General features: G+C 27.4%; 1 protein-coding gene across 10 annotated transcripts in view; it reads right to left on the bottom strand.

Moving 5' to 3' along the window:
• LOC107446668 (A-type potassium channel modulatory protein KCNIP1-like) overlaps nt 1-15494 on the bottom strand; it is a 196523-nt gene that overhangs the window by 8692 nt on the left and 172337 nt on the right. For all 10 annotated transcript variants that reach the window (XM_071187428.1, XM_071187430.1, XM_071187429.1 and 7 more), the window contains 2 exons: nt 6324-6448; nt 3123-3266 (listed from right to left, as the gene is read on the bottom strand). In XM_071187428.1, the coding sequence (XP_071043529.1) occupies nt 3123-3266; nt 6324-6448 (269 nt within the window). The remainder of the gene's footprint in view (nt 1-3122; nt 3267-6323; nt 6449-15494) is intronic.

Here is a 15494-nt window from a genome sequence, read left to right as displayed (position 1 = left end):
GGTCTCTTTTCTTTATGGTGCTTCTGTGTACGTCACAGCTTCAGGAAAGCATTTCCGACCCCACATTGCTATATGATTTCGAGTCGTCAGGATGCCCCCTACCCCTCTTAGAAGTTCTGAAACGCTTAACTGAGACACCCTGTATATATATATATTGTAAATGAAAAATAAGCGAAAAAGTGGACAGGTATGATAGCGAAGGCAGCATTAATATTCAGGATAAGAAAGGACTGCGATATGAGTGCACCACTCACAATTTAATAAACACATGAGAGAATTAATGGAATATAAAGTTGATCAAATAAGGTTGCGTCTACAGCAGAACATCCTAAAGTAGTTCAATAGATTGCACCATAACTTCACTCAAATCAGGCGAAGTGCTCACTGTTCTAATTTTCATTCTAAAATTGCGGTAAAATAACCTGCAACTGTAAAGTTTACGGTAAAGAACATTTTCTACCTACACTGTTTTGAAACCGTTTGCCCCTAGTATGGTTGAAAAAACAACGCAAGCAAAACTAAACGGTTTTTTAACATTTTATTACTAGCACACGATCTTAAAAACCATAAAAAAATTTTTAAACTTGACATTGGACATAGTTTAGCTTTATGGTGCTGTCATCTATGTGTGAATGGGAGCATGGTGTTCTAATAGCTCAGAGTCACAAATATGGAGAATCGAGACACTTGAAAGTTTTTCATGTGTTGAAGGGAATGGAGGAATTTTGTGGTGTCATGGCTGGGACTCGAACCTTCGTTCTGCTGGTCATGAGATTAACAGATTAGCCCTCTTGACTATAATATGCACACAGCTGCCAGAAACTAAATGGCTTCATTAAGTGGACCTAGTTGGTGTTATAAAATTCTGGTTGTTTAACCTTATTAGGTTAAAGCAATTAAGAAACGGTTTTTCTCACAGTTAACAGTTTGAATACCAACATATTTATGGTTATTTGACTGCTTTGTTTGAATATGGTAAGATAACAATTAAATAAATTGTTGTTTAACCATTTTCTCTGATACATTTCTAACAGTGCACTCAGATGACTCATTGATTACATGTAATTTTTCCCCCAACCACGGCAAAGGATTCATGGGAGATTATGTTGTTTGCTTGCCCTGATTCTTGGCAAATCGGATATTGATTTAATAAAAATTTTACTCTTAGATCGAATTCGTAAGAAACAGTAACAGGTCAGAACAGTCGAACTTAAATATCAGAAAAATGCTGAATTTTTGAAGTAGAATCTTAGTACTACGCGTTATTCTGCTATGTATGCATCCTTTTTAAAACAACGTTACATTCACTTAAAATGCTATCATGCGACCTGATTAATTCGTTATTTGTATTAGACGGTACCCTTCTTCTATTCTTAATTTATAACCCTGGAGGATGGTACTGTTATTGTAACTGTATATGACTCTATCAAACGGAAGCACTTTCCACTTGAGCAATCCATTATCGAACCTATTTTTATGAAAAATAGCATCCATTCGTCATTAATGGTTTTTTATTTTCTATAAGTGTCTATCAATGCTGTTAAATTTTTATATTCTTCGCATGTAATAAAATCAACTAGTTTTATTTCAAGAAAGATCCCAAGGACACTTATAATTTTTACTACAGAATAAATAAACTTACCGTACACATCAGCTCGTTGAGAAGATAACGTATGAAAATCTAAATTTACAAGTTCAGGAGCAGGAAGATTAATTTTGTTAGCCTCTTAAATATTTGCAATGCCTGCTGAAGCGATATGTAGTGAAAGAAGAATCCATTTTTGTAGAAAAGAAGGGACCAAATATGGAATTTTAGTTTTGATTTCGACGTTTAGTTACGTTACTCACAATAATTCTCCGTATTTATTTGTTGGTCAAATTCTTCTGCAATCTCAATAGATTCATGCTAACACTGCTCTTTATGAAAAACCACGTAGATTTCGGAAGAGATAAATGTTATATTTCATACAAAAACTTTTTTTATTGTTACTTTGCACTCTAAACTTTACATTTTTGAATTTGAACACCGCAATTTGCAAAATCTTAATACTTAGATAAATTAAAATTTTAAAAAAAGTGAAATGTAAAAACGAAGGTTTCAATTTTAAGAAAAATTAAAATTTACGTTTTTGACCCATGAAAATGAAATCCATTCCGGGAGACAAATATTTATTAACTTGACAAAAAATTTCAAAATTATGTTCATTTGATCAATATTTGACGACAGTGAGATTGTTTTTTTATCTACTTGAAATTTTTGATTTAATTTTTTTTTCGTGATATACCCTAGTTTCAAATACATAAAAATTTCAAAATAATTAAATAAGTATTAAAACGAAAATTTTTATGTCATGTATTTTAGAAATGCATAAAATATTATATATTTTAGATACCTTTATTAAATCCTTTTGAAATTTCAATTTGAAATTTGCCATGTAATCAATCATATTTTTAAAACAATTTTATTATCACGAAATATTAAACTCTTTAAAAATAATTTTTATATGAAGACATGCGAAATAAAAAAAAAGGTATTTTCTTTTGACTAAAGAAAAAATTGACAAAAAAACAACCTTTATCTGAACAATGCATACTGTAAAAAATCTGCACTATTAAATAGTAAATCTCTCAATTTTCTTGAAATTTTCTTGCAATACGACAAATGTTTTTACTATGTTTACCCATATTAATGCTTCACCTTACTCACGCACTTATCTTAAGTTTCAAGGCAAACAATTTACATAATTTCATGTATTGTAAGATATATTTTAAGTTTTCCTTTAAAGAAAATAAAATCTACAAATTTTTAAACAAAATATATTTAAGCATAAAAATATGCTGCAAATATAAAGGAAGCTTATTCTATTGCGCATTACAAGAAGGCAAATCCTTTTTTTTCAACTGAACTGAAACTTAAAAACAAAAATAAGAACTGGAAAACAGAATTGATCTAACCACTGATTCTTTACTGTCAACTGCTGTAAGCCATAATTGTCCCGACTTGAGTGTTTGTCACCGATTCCTTTAAGAGAATCTTAAGAATAATATGATTAGTGAAAGAGGAAAAGATTGCATGTAAGTGCTCTTCTTGGATAAAATGTTTTTATCCAAGTTATTCTTACCGTAAAAGTAATTGCACCAGTGTGATCTTGATCAAAAGTGTTGAATACGTAATGAGCATACTGGCTAGTGTCAGCACCTTTTGGAAAATACTGGGCGTATATTCCTTTGAAAGTCTCTTCACGTACCATACCAGAAGGACATTCCTGTAAACAGAATAAATTAAGTGCACACTAACTTTCATTGATTTGTATAAACCTATTGTTTTCTTTTTCTTTAAGTTTTTCTAAAAAATAGGGGAGAGTGGGGTAAATTGTAACAGGGTACGATTGTAACAGAGCAAAAATTTCGAGTGTCGGGTTCTAGATTTGGTTCCTAGGTGGCGCACAAGGTGTATTTAATAAATCTACATGTACACCTCTGCTGGCAACCATTTTTATGTACTTTTGAAAGAGTTACATCACAAAAGATATTTTCAAGGTACGTAAGTACTTTTTTTGGTATTAGAATATTATATTGTAACAAAGTAATTTTGTTTAAACAAATAAAAATTATTAACCGAATATGCAAGTGGACACCTTAATCAACATTTCAATAAAAATGAATTAGTTTTGTTAATTAACTAGCAATGTTTTTAACAAATGAAGCTGAAATGGCGTCTTGGGAACGATTGTAACAATAAGTAAAGGGACGATTGTAACAGCTGAAAATAAATAATTTTATGTTTAAAAACCATTATTTAACTCTTTAAGAACCACCAATAGTTTCCTATATCATTTATATTATGTTGCATGTGCATTATTTTATTTTTCACCTTTCACAGCATAAATTAAAATTCTTTACCCCTTAGTCAAAAGTTTAACCCTTTAGGTCTTGCTCATTATTATTTTTAATCCTAAAATATCACTACTATTTTGATCAATAAAAAAATATATCACAACTATGATAATATGTATAATTAACTATGTTTTAGTTGAATTTATGAACTGTTACAATTGACCCCGTAAGTGGGGACAATTGTAACAAGTGCACGACTGTCAAAAATTGTTAATAACTAATATAATAATATTTAAAATAAGGTATTTTATTTTTTTTCTAGTAGAGGATAGTCTACTTTACTCGTCTGTCAATTAATACTAATAATATATTGGATTTTTTTGTTAGTTAAAAATAGTTAAGTAAAAAATTTTACAATTGACCCCACTCTCCCCTATACAACTTTTGTCTTTATCCTTTATTCAAGCAATGAAACCATTTTATTTCATAATTTAGTATTCACAAAAGAATCTGTCTTAATAGTGTTTTTCGAAATCAATTAAAATAAAAGTAGCGGTAGCGTCTTAAGGCAAAACTATAGTTTTAAATCATATATTTATTTTTTGCTATGAAGAATTATATAGGCTTTACAACAAAGAAATAAAATCTCGCCAAATTAGCGATTTTTTAATAAAAAAAAAAGGGTAAAAGCTTTTAAAATAATTTATTTTATAATCGTTCAACAATGGTTATAAAACAAAATCTTTGAAACGCTATTAAAAATTTCAGAAATAGCCAATTTGGCGAGATTTTTCCACTTAAGAGGATAATTATCAAAATCAACGAATAATTTATTTTCTTTTGCGCTAATTTTTATAAGCCCAGATAATGCAGGGTTACAGTAACTTTTTTTTGACAAATTAGCTCACAAAAGTGCTTCATTTTTCACAAAACTGCAGCTTTTCTGCGTGTTGACATTTCGCGCTATTTTTATAACTAGCATAGATGGAGCTGTCCATAGATAGGTAAAAATTTAATTTACAAATTTGTTTAATTATTAGAGAATAACAACAGTTATATAAATAATATATTATGCATCAAAAAGTCTTATTTTGAGTGACGACTAAGCCTTCAAAATTAATTCTCTTTAAACCTTCCATAATGTCTTTAATAATCCTAATAAACCTAAAATTTTCTTTTTAAGTTAGGTTTCCCACTTAAGAAGAGATCCATACAATCGGAATATCTAATTATTTAACATGTTCAAACTTCCAGATGCATTGTAATTTTAATTGCATTGAATCACCTTTCACAAATGATTTTGCCTTATATTTCTTATGCTCTTGTGGAAAATGATTCACCTGACATCATGTGTAACTAACATACTATGGTTTAGTGATCAAATCTTAATATTATAATTTTCCTTTTTGAACGACGTGCTAAAAAGATATTTTAACGAAAAATTTTTTGAACAGAAATAAGTGAAAGCAGTTTTTAAGACAGCGGTTAAGTTAATAAGGCATTGAAATATCGACTACAAAGCTAATTTATCTATTGATATTTCTAGGGAAAAATAAATTTGTATATTAGATTATGTTTAGTGGTTTTGTTGTTTCGTCAGTTAAATATTAATTTGTGACAACCCATGCGCACAATGTGTATACTTTTTTGTTTTCATTTTTTGATAAGGACTCCAATAACATACATTAAGAGTTTAAGAGTGGTTTTTACGAGACACCCGTTTATATTATCTAAAACATCATTATCTTTATAGTATTATATACATATATCTAAAACATATAAGTCGGTATAACTTTAATATTTCATTCCAGAATATATTAGTTTAGAAATGAAATGCATTTTAAATTAAGTCCTAGTGGGTCCACGCAACCTTTATATATGTCGGTATAGCTTTAATTTTTCATTCCAGAATATATTAGTTTCAAAAGGAAATGTATCTTAAATTAAGTTCTAGTGGGTCCACGCAACCTTTATATATGTCGGTATAACTTTAATTTTTCATTCCAGAATATATTAGTTTCGAAAGGAAATGTATCTTAAATTAAGTTCTAGTGGGTTTACGTAACTTTTATATGTGTCGGTATAACTTTAATATTTCATTCTAGAATACATTAGTTTTAAAAGGAAATGTATCTTAAATTATGTCCTAGTGGGTCCACATAGCCTTTCGTTAAGGTAAGTAAAAATAATACGAAAATATAAATAAACATTGACGTTGCGACTTAAAAATTTTTCAAAATAAATATAAATTCTATATTTGTATTTTTTTCAGAAAAAAAAATGAAAATAGTTGTTTGAAGAGCTATTTGAATCAGAAATATCTCATAAATTCCCTCAAAAGTAGCTTAAATAATATGACTTAAATCTAAAATGCGTTTTGTGCAATTTCAAATATTGGGGCTATTCAATGAAAACCTTGCATGCATTTTTGAACGCGAGTTAAAAGCAAAAAGAGAGAAAGATCTTGAAAAGGAATAAAATCTTACCTGCTTGAAGCCTCGATACATGAGTTGAAGTTCTCTTTTGTTGAATTTTGTCAGCTGACATAGGGTATCAATAGCTTCCGGCTTGAATCTTGCTTGGGCTCCATCCATTTCATCGAATTCACTGTCTGGAAAAAAAGAGCAAATACTCTCCAAAAGGCAGTTCTATCAACACAAGTCTATATAAACACTATAAATATAAATGATTTCTTTAAACACCAGAGAGCTAATATTTGTCATTTGAGAACCATCGGAATAACACAAATATTAATTCTATATTACTGTTTGCTTAGTTTTTGGTGCAGCAACATTGCGACAGATTAAAAAAAAATAGTTTATTATTTTTAAAAAAAATATATATCTTTGATAAATGCTAGTTGAACAGCATGCTTATGACTGATTTTTTAACTTTTTTTTATTCTTTGATTGCAGAAAATATTTTACATGTAATTAGTAGTAACGGTGGCTCAGGGGATAGGGTACTCTCATTCCAAATGGGTGTCCTGGGTGTATGTATGTATCGGTGATGTCTACATATTACAAGTTCTAACCACGTTTTAGTGAATTCTTAATACTTCCATTAAAATAATTAACTGCATGTTAATCCCGATTATTTGTTTTACAGCTCCTGTTGCAAAGGTCTGAGTTTGAAGAGAAGTATAATTCATTTCTGAGCACCTAATTGTCATAATAATTGGAACAAAATATTACTGAAACTTGACCTTCAGTTGCAGCACATAGTTGCGATTTTTTATAACACTTACTTTCAGCTCATTGTAGCCTATTGCAACTTACTTTCAGCCCATTTTAATCCTAATAATTGTTCGTATTTTTTTCATTCTTAATTTTTTACTTTTATCTCTGCTTATATTGTCAATTTTTGCACTTAAAAGCACATTAAAATTTATTTCGGACTAGAAAATTATCAGAACAGTTAGAAAAAAAAGTATTTAAAACTAGAACTTTAGTTACAGTTTATAACAGTAAACTTTTATGACATGCGGCTATTGCAAATAGCTGCCAGCTCCTCTTAATGCATTCCTTGTACTTTCACCATTAGAATTGACCTAATTTAAAAACCTTTATTTTTCATTCTGAGCTATGGTTACAAAGACTACTTTCGCTCTTAAAAATTAAAATTCTGAACATATAATTGTTAAAATATACAGTTGTGAATACATTTAAATGAGCTAAAGCAATTACAGGTTGCTATTCAAATAAATTCACACTACTTTTATCATAAAAACTGATTGCGTTTCAAGTCCAACACTACAAGAAATTATTAAAACTGAATCTTTAGACTCAGTTTATTCAGTCACTCTGGTAAAATGTTGTGATATGTAGTTATTTTACATTTTTGCCAGATTATTTTAATGCATTCGTGATGCTTTATTTATAAGATTTGACAGTATTTTAAAATCTCGATTACAGACCTCTCGAATACAGAAACTCTGGTTGAGGAACTCATCTGTATATAAAAGTGCAATGTTATTGATTTCTGAACACATAATTATAATAACATTTAAAATAAGAAATAATTACAACTAAAATTTTAGTTGCAGTTTATAAGATTAAACTGTATGAAGTATAGCACTGATATAAATTTTAACCTCTGACAACAATTAAGTTTAAATTTAATTTACAATAAATTTATATTTCTGTTTATTGACATGACTTTTTGTAATATAAATTATTACAAAAGTAATAGATACAATAAATACAATAAAAATCAAAAAATACAATAAAAATATTTTTTTCCAACCAAAACGGACAATTTAAGACATTCATGATGCTAACTGAGCTAATGCAACACCAAAATAAATAAATAAGTAAATAAAATAAATTAAATAAATAAAAATAAAATAAATTAAATAAATAAAAATAAAATAATATCCAGTCGTTAACAAATAAAATTAAGAGTATGGAGTTTGAATAGATTGGTTACTTGACAAAATTCTTACTTAATAGTAGCTATAGATAAGTTATGTTTTGCTGTGTAAATGGATTGTAGAAAAAGCAATTTATCGTTTTGATGCATGTCCAAAATGCATCGTACGAAACCACGCTATTATTTTAACAAAAAATATATTGAATTAAGTACTTTAAACTTATTTATCTATCCTTGAAATAATTCTTTAAGCATTTAAGTATTTTCTTATGTTTCTATGAAATATTTCTGGAACAAATATCCTTGAAATAATTTTTTAAGCATTTAAGTATTTTCTTAAGTTTTTATAAATATTTCTGGAACAAAATGCCATTTTTTACGCATGAAATTTAATATTGTTTAATGTAACGTTTAATGTATTGTTTACTGTAACAAAAATGTAACGTACGCAACACCGATAGTCTTTTAACATAAATTTAGTATTTAAGACAATCTAATGTCCTGAAATTCAATGATAAAATTTATTTTAGTTTTGATTTTATTTAAATAGAAACTTATATTGCATAAGTAGTGAATATTTAGTGCATATAACATAAATACCAATAGAATTCAAAATTATCTGTTATTACGCTCTGTTTCCCATCTTTTCGAGCTACGTCGTTGTAGCAATTATTAATTGCTGTTAATTCATTCCATGTAGTTAATATATTAATTACTTTTGCTTTCATAACTGTAATTAATTTGAATGATCCCAGAATTGAAAAAAAAGTAATGATTATACATTTTCCCTCATCTTTAATTTTGGCATGAATTTTCATTTAAAAGAGTCTTTTGGAAACAAGTCAACACAAATGACATTTGAACAAATATTAATGCTCTTCATAATGACGAACAGCGAAGGAAAATTTAAATCAACTGCTCTAAAATATAATGCAGATTGAGTTTTGAAACAAATCCAAAAGCTTGTGACACTTTTACTTTAGTTAGTGTATAAATATGAATCAAATTAGACAACGCTTTGCAAATCTATGACTAGTATATTTTCAGTAGTTATTAATATTTTCAACTGACTGTGAATAATATTCTATAGATAATTAAGCATATTATATTTGAGAAAATTACTTTTCTCACAATTGCGAGGTTGATTTATTAATCTTATAAATTCTTTTTAAATAGTGAATTGATTCAAAAATATTTTCTGATTAATTCAGGGAAGTTGAATTAATTTGTTAAATATGCAAAATATATGAATTGATGATCATGTTTCATAAATAATAAGCTAGATTTAATTTAATTAGCGACGAGCCATGCTATTTTGATTAAAAGAGTTTTTTTTTCTTTTTTCTTTTTCTTTTTTGAGTTGAAAAGAAGTAAAAGTATTTTTCTTAAAAGTAAATAATTGGTTTTTCTTGCAAGATTTATTATTTTTCTTACGAATGTAAGAATTTAGTTAAATTTAAAGTGCTAGTCGTGAAGGCTCAAGGGATAGAGCATTCGCCTTCCAATGAGGTGAATCGGGTTTGAATCCCAGTGATGTCTGGTTGATATGAATACAGCATACCCTCCAACTGCTACGGAATTTCCGTAGTTTCAGAAATCTTCTTTTCAGACGGAAGCAAAATTAATGTCTTAATAATAAAAAAAAATTAATTTTAGCGTAACTTGTTCACTATTACTTATAAAAGTACATGCCATATGACTAGATTCTTAAGTTCTGATAAAAGTTTTGTGAGAGATCCATTTGCTTTAAAAATTTCTACTTTGGTTCGCTACCACTAGAAAGAATTATTTTCAAAATCCTCATAAGTTGGAGGGTATGATGCAGCATCCGGCTTGCACTGACCACAGTGCTAACGTAATATATCCTCAGTGGCTGTAGGATTATGGGGTAGAGTCCCTTTGCAGTCAGGCTAACCGAGGGAGGTTCTTGCGGTCTTCCTTTCCATGTAGCGCAAATGCGGGTTAGTTCCATCAAAAGAGTTCTCAACGAAGGCAAATTTTTCACAATGCGTGATTTAGGAGTTCCCTTGTCTTCTGGATTTGATTCAAAATTATAGGGCTACGGAGTTGAACGTTATAGTCTTAAACCCAAAGAAATTGGGTCTGCTGCTCAACGACGGTTATAAAATAAAAAAATAATAAAATTTAATGTGCGTAAACACTTTTCAGAATCAAATGTCATATATTAAAGAGAAAAATTGCAATACATTTTATTTCATTTTTTAACAATTTTTTAAAAAATTGTTAAATTAGTAAATTGTTTAACAATTTTTTTAAAAATTGTTTTGCTTAAAATGGTTTATTTGAATCTTTAAATATCGAATAGAAAACTGAATAATAACTGAAAAAAATCAACATTACTTTGTAGTAAATTGAAACTTTAAAGTACGATTTTTAACTATGAACCTAATACATTTTACAAACTCGTCCTTGATTTTAAATATTTGCTGTACAATGCCCAAAAATTTAACCATAGCCTGAATAATTTCAATGGTCGAGTAATAAAATGTTATTTAATAGTTCAATGTTGATAATAATGACAATTAGGTAGTGAAAACGGTATTTTAAATTACGAAACTCAGACTCAAAAACTATAATTTCCCATAAATACACAGTTTAAAAAATTTCACGTCTATGTTACTGTCAGTGATTAAAAAAAAGTGTTCCAGCCATTGACTGCTTATGATTGTGAAGTTATGATGACCATTAAAATACAAACCTTTCGGGAAAATTTTTTCTCGTAAAATATTATGGACACACACCATAAATTAACATTATGTTCGTAAAAGGTATCTTTATTTCGGGAAAACTAAAACATGCCTATGATTTTTATGTCATTTCAAATTATGTAATTCTAAATGACAAAGCCTAACTTCAACATAATTTGTCAAAACATTCCAAAAAATTATTTTTTCATTTTCTCAAAACTTTTCGTTCAAGTTTCATATACCATTGAGAATTTAATAGTTCAAAATTATATAAAAATTGGTGGGAGCATTATTTTCTTTTTTTTAAACTTAAGAAATGCTAAATTCAGTTTTTAATTGTTATGAAAGAAGACTTTTACATAGAAATACTTCATTGTTTCAAATTAGTATTCATTTGGGGAAAATAAAATCAGCAATATTCTTTATTTTGAATGTCACAAACAAAGCAAATTTACCAATCACTCGTATTTTCTTAAAAATCATTGTTCTTATATTTAAAGAGAAAGGGTATGAAAATATTTCGAACTAAATATTCTAACTCCATTTGCGATAAAATAATCTAATTATGAAAAAAACAACTTAATTAACTATTATATGTGATGTACATATAAACGTAATTGATTACACATATATTGATATTTCGCATTTGCTCCAGTTTGGAAATCAAAACTGAACAGAGAAATATATTTTCTAAGCTTGAGCATTACAAGAGAAATATATCTTCTAAGCTTGAGCATTACAAGAAAAATGCGATTAAAATAAAAATATTCAAGACGAAACTTCAAAGACGAAATATTTTGCGGTCTTTTTCGTGCACTTTATATTCACGTTGGTTACCGTTTAAAATATTTTATTGCAAGATGTTATTTTTTTAAGGATAAAAAGTAATTTTTTATTTAACAGGACATCAGTTTTCTGAGAGCAAAAGGAATTTTTGATTAAGTTTTGAACTGATTTTTGGATTGATAAATGGAAAAGCTTCCGAAGCTCGAACGAATGTTTATGTCGAAGGGTATTTTTAAAGAAAAAAAAAATACCATTTTGAAAGAAATTTGGGATTTTTTTCTTTTTAAAAATATGTTTCTTTTCATTTAGAATTAATTATGATAATGTTTTTCTTGACAGGTAGAGTAATAAATCTTGAACTTTAAAATTAATGAATTTACTCAGATTGTTTGTGAAAGACTTTAAAAACAAGACTTTGATGCATAAAAGAATCATATTAATGTCATATTAATATCATATTAATGTATTTGATCACTCAAATGTTTCTTTTTACGAACTCAAAATTTTTAAATTATTTAAGATATTATTTTCTTTCTAATTCTAAATTTTTAAAAAATCTTATTTACCTATTTTTTACGCAAGTATGAAATTAAAATCATGCATTTCTATTTTTTTAAAAAAAATCTACGAATCTTTATGATAATTTAAAATGCTATTATCGTAATACAATTTAGGTAATTCGTATTACAATTCAGGTAAAATAATCTCACACGGAAATTGCTGGTGAAATTACCATACCGGATGGTAATGACACTTGTGGTAAAAAAAAATTAAAAAAAAACGTAGTTCCAGCTAATAAAATCAAAACATACGGTATTTGATAATTTTTCCTTTTATATGGTAACAGTTTGCGGGAAATTCTGGTTTTTAAAATTATAGTTCTCAATACTTAAAGTCCTTAATAAAAAATACAAAACTGAAAAGTTAATTAAACAGAATTAATGATTTCTATGCTATATGCTGTAAGGTATCATGATAAAATTACAAAATTTTACCGCATTTACCGAACTTTATGACACATTATAAAACCATATTTTATTGTTAATTTTACCAAAGTGCTTTAGTATAAACCACCGAGCTTTTTAGTGTTGTCAAGGAGTCAGAAACACGGTAAATTTTACCATATTCCGGTAGTTTAATTAGTGTATGTTTCAAAAACGTTTTATATCGCTTTTATTATTCTCTGTCACGAATAAAAACTTAATTATCACAATTACAGTCTGATGATTACCTCTACTTTACATTTACTTTCAATTCGATATCCTAATATTGTAGTAAAATAAATAACAAATATTTCAAAAAATTTTCCGTATGATAAATAAAAATTTAATTATTGCAATTGAATCTCAAATGCATTTAATTAAAGTATTTTTAAAAGTGTTTTTACAAAAGTTTTTTTTTCTTTTTCATAATAACTATCGATTTTTGCAATAGTGAGTGAATACAAAGTTAACGTAGATATTTAATGATTTTCAATTGCATCACATTTTTATTATGCTATGCGCTTTTTTTAAAAATCAAAGATGATTATTTATTTCGCATAATTATTTATTTCTCCTTATTGCTTAAAAAAACGGAATAATATTTATTTAGTTTTATTTACAGTTATAAAATACTCGAAATTATTTTTATATGATAACGACTGAATTAGTGATAAAGTTTACTTAGTTCCAGGAAAATTATTGACTTTTTATCTAGTTTTAACATAAAATTTATCAACTCGTCTCCTTCTTATATCTTATAGATAAACGAAGAAATGATTCTCCTGAGTTTCTTGTATTTAAAATATTACTGGTAAGATAGCCAAATATGTTTTTGAAAAAATAGAAGTTAACCGTTGCCTTGTTTAAAATTTCACTGGATTTTAAATATTTGGAATGAGTCCTGTTGTCACTATCAATATTATGTAACTATATCCCATTACGCTTTTTTTATATTTGCAGTTTAGTACCCTAAATTTCTTTCATTATGGAATCAGTAATGGTTATGTTCATTTTCTTTTTGGCATACATTGATACGACCAGCATTGTATTGAAAACATTTGGCATGGTATCTCTTTCTATTGAAATCTTGGCGAATTTTTCTTATTTTAAAAACAGGCCGAGTGCCAGAGAAGATTTAACTCAATTCCCAGATTTATATTGAGCTCGTTTAAATTATGAATAACTTATGTATTCAAATACTGATAATTTTTTTTAACTTTATCTATCAAAAAATATTTTTTAATAACCTATAAATAAATCTTATCTATTATGTTCAAACTCAATTGCTGGTATTAAATTTTTATTGAAACTTGAGGTAGTTATATAAGCAATTCATACAGTCTGCAGTACGTATTGCTTATATAATTACCTCAATATGATTGACAAATTAATTTTTGCTTAAAATGTAAATTTTCAAAATACTAATTTTTAATATACTGGCACTGTTTTTATCACAAACTTGTTTAAAAAAATATTTTAGTTGAGAGATAGAATATGAAGATAATATAGAAAAATAGAATATATTTAGAAATATATATGAAGATAATATAGAAAAATAGAATAAAATAGAATATGAAGTTTTATTACTAAATTTGCTAAATTGTAATGCTTGAAATTAGTTTTAAAATACACTCTTATGCTTCATTTAAAAAGTTTTCTAAAATTTATTCTAGAAATATATCATTCGATGTCAAAACTTAATATTCCCAACAATTTCAATAGTTTTATTCAATTTATGTCTTTTATGGTCTTCTATTTGTCCTATTCTAGTCTTATATTCGATTAAAGTCTACTATTCAATTTAGGTCTTTTACATTTCTGAGCCCAATTTTTTAAAAATATGATATAAGCAGAATATACCAGAAACGTTGCTGTAAGTTATTATTTGGATAGCAGATTATATTGTGTGTGCCACTTGATATTGTCTGTAAAATATTGTATTTACGTTATAAAATGGGAATTGAATAGCAATGCCTGCTTTTCGTTTTGCTTTATCACTTTATCGCTGAGCATTTAACCCAGAATTTAGGGTCATTTTAACTGATTACTTTCTGGTAATAAAAAGTGTTTTTCTTTTTCTCAGGATATTCAATGGAAGCCTGAATAATACACATTAAATCAGTGGATAAAAAATAACACTTAAAATAAAGAAAAAATTAAAAATTAGTTGAAGCACTTTACGCAAAAATATCACGAGCAGAAGAAAATTATGGTAAAATTACCGTATTGTATTGACATTTTTGGTAGAAAAGAACATAATTCATAATTCTGGTTAATAAAACCAAAATATGTGGTATTTGAACAACTCATTTGGTAATTATTCCTTTCATATGATAACGATCCCCTGGAAATTCTGGGTTTCAAAATTACAGTTCTTATTATCACACATTTAGTGAAAAAAAAAGAAAAACTGATAAGTAAATTTGACTGGATAGATGGTTTTTATGCCAAGCTCTAAGTTATCACGATAAAATTATCAAATTTTATCACATTTATCAAATTTAATCACAAATTTTAAAACCATATAGATAAAATCATCACCAAAGCTATTCTTTAAAAATTATTGTGCTTTTTGTTGTTCTAATAAAACCCGAAACAAGGTAAATGTTACTACATTCTAGAAGTTTTGACCAGATGTTTTTTCTCAGCACATATTAAAGTATAATAAACATCAATATCTAAAGAGGAAAAATTTTAACCAATGTTTTTTACTCGCACTTACTTTTGCAGCATAGAATCTCACTAGGGAATCCTTAAAAAAACTTAGTATGAAAGTAATAGGTTAGCTGGGACAAATAAGTACTGAAAG

Source organism: Parasteatoda tepidariorum, chromosome X1 (assembly GCF_043381705.1).
Source record: "Parasteatoda tepidariorum isolate YZ-2023 chromosome X1, CAS_Ptep_4.0, whole genome shotgun sequence".
NCBI classification, from domain to species: domain Eukaryota; kingdom Metazoa; phylum Arthropoda; class Arachnida; order Araneae; family Theridiidae; genus Parasteatoda; species Parasteatoda tepidariorum.
This window is presented reverse-complemented; position numbering and strand designations above follow the sequence as displayed.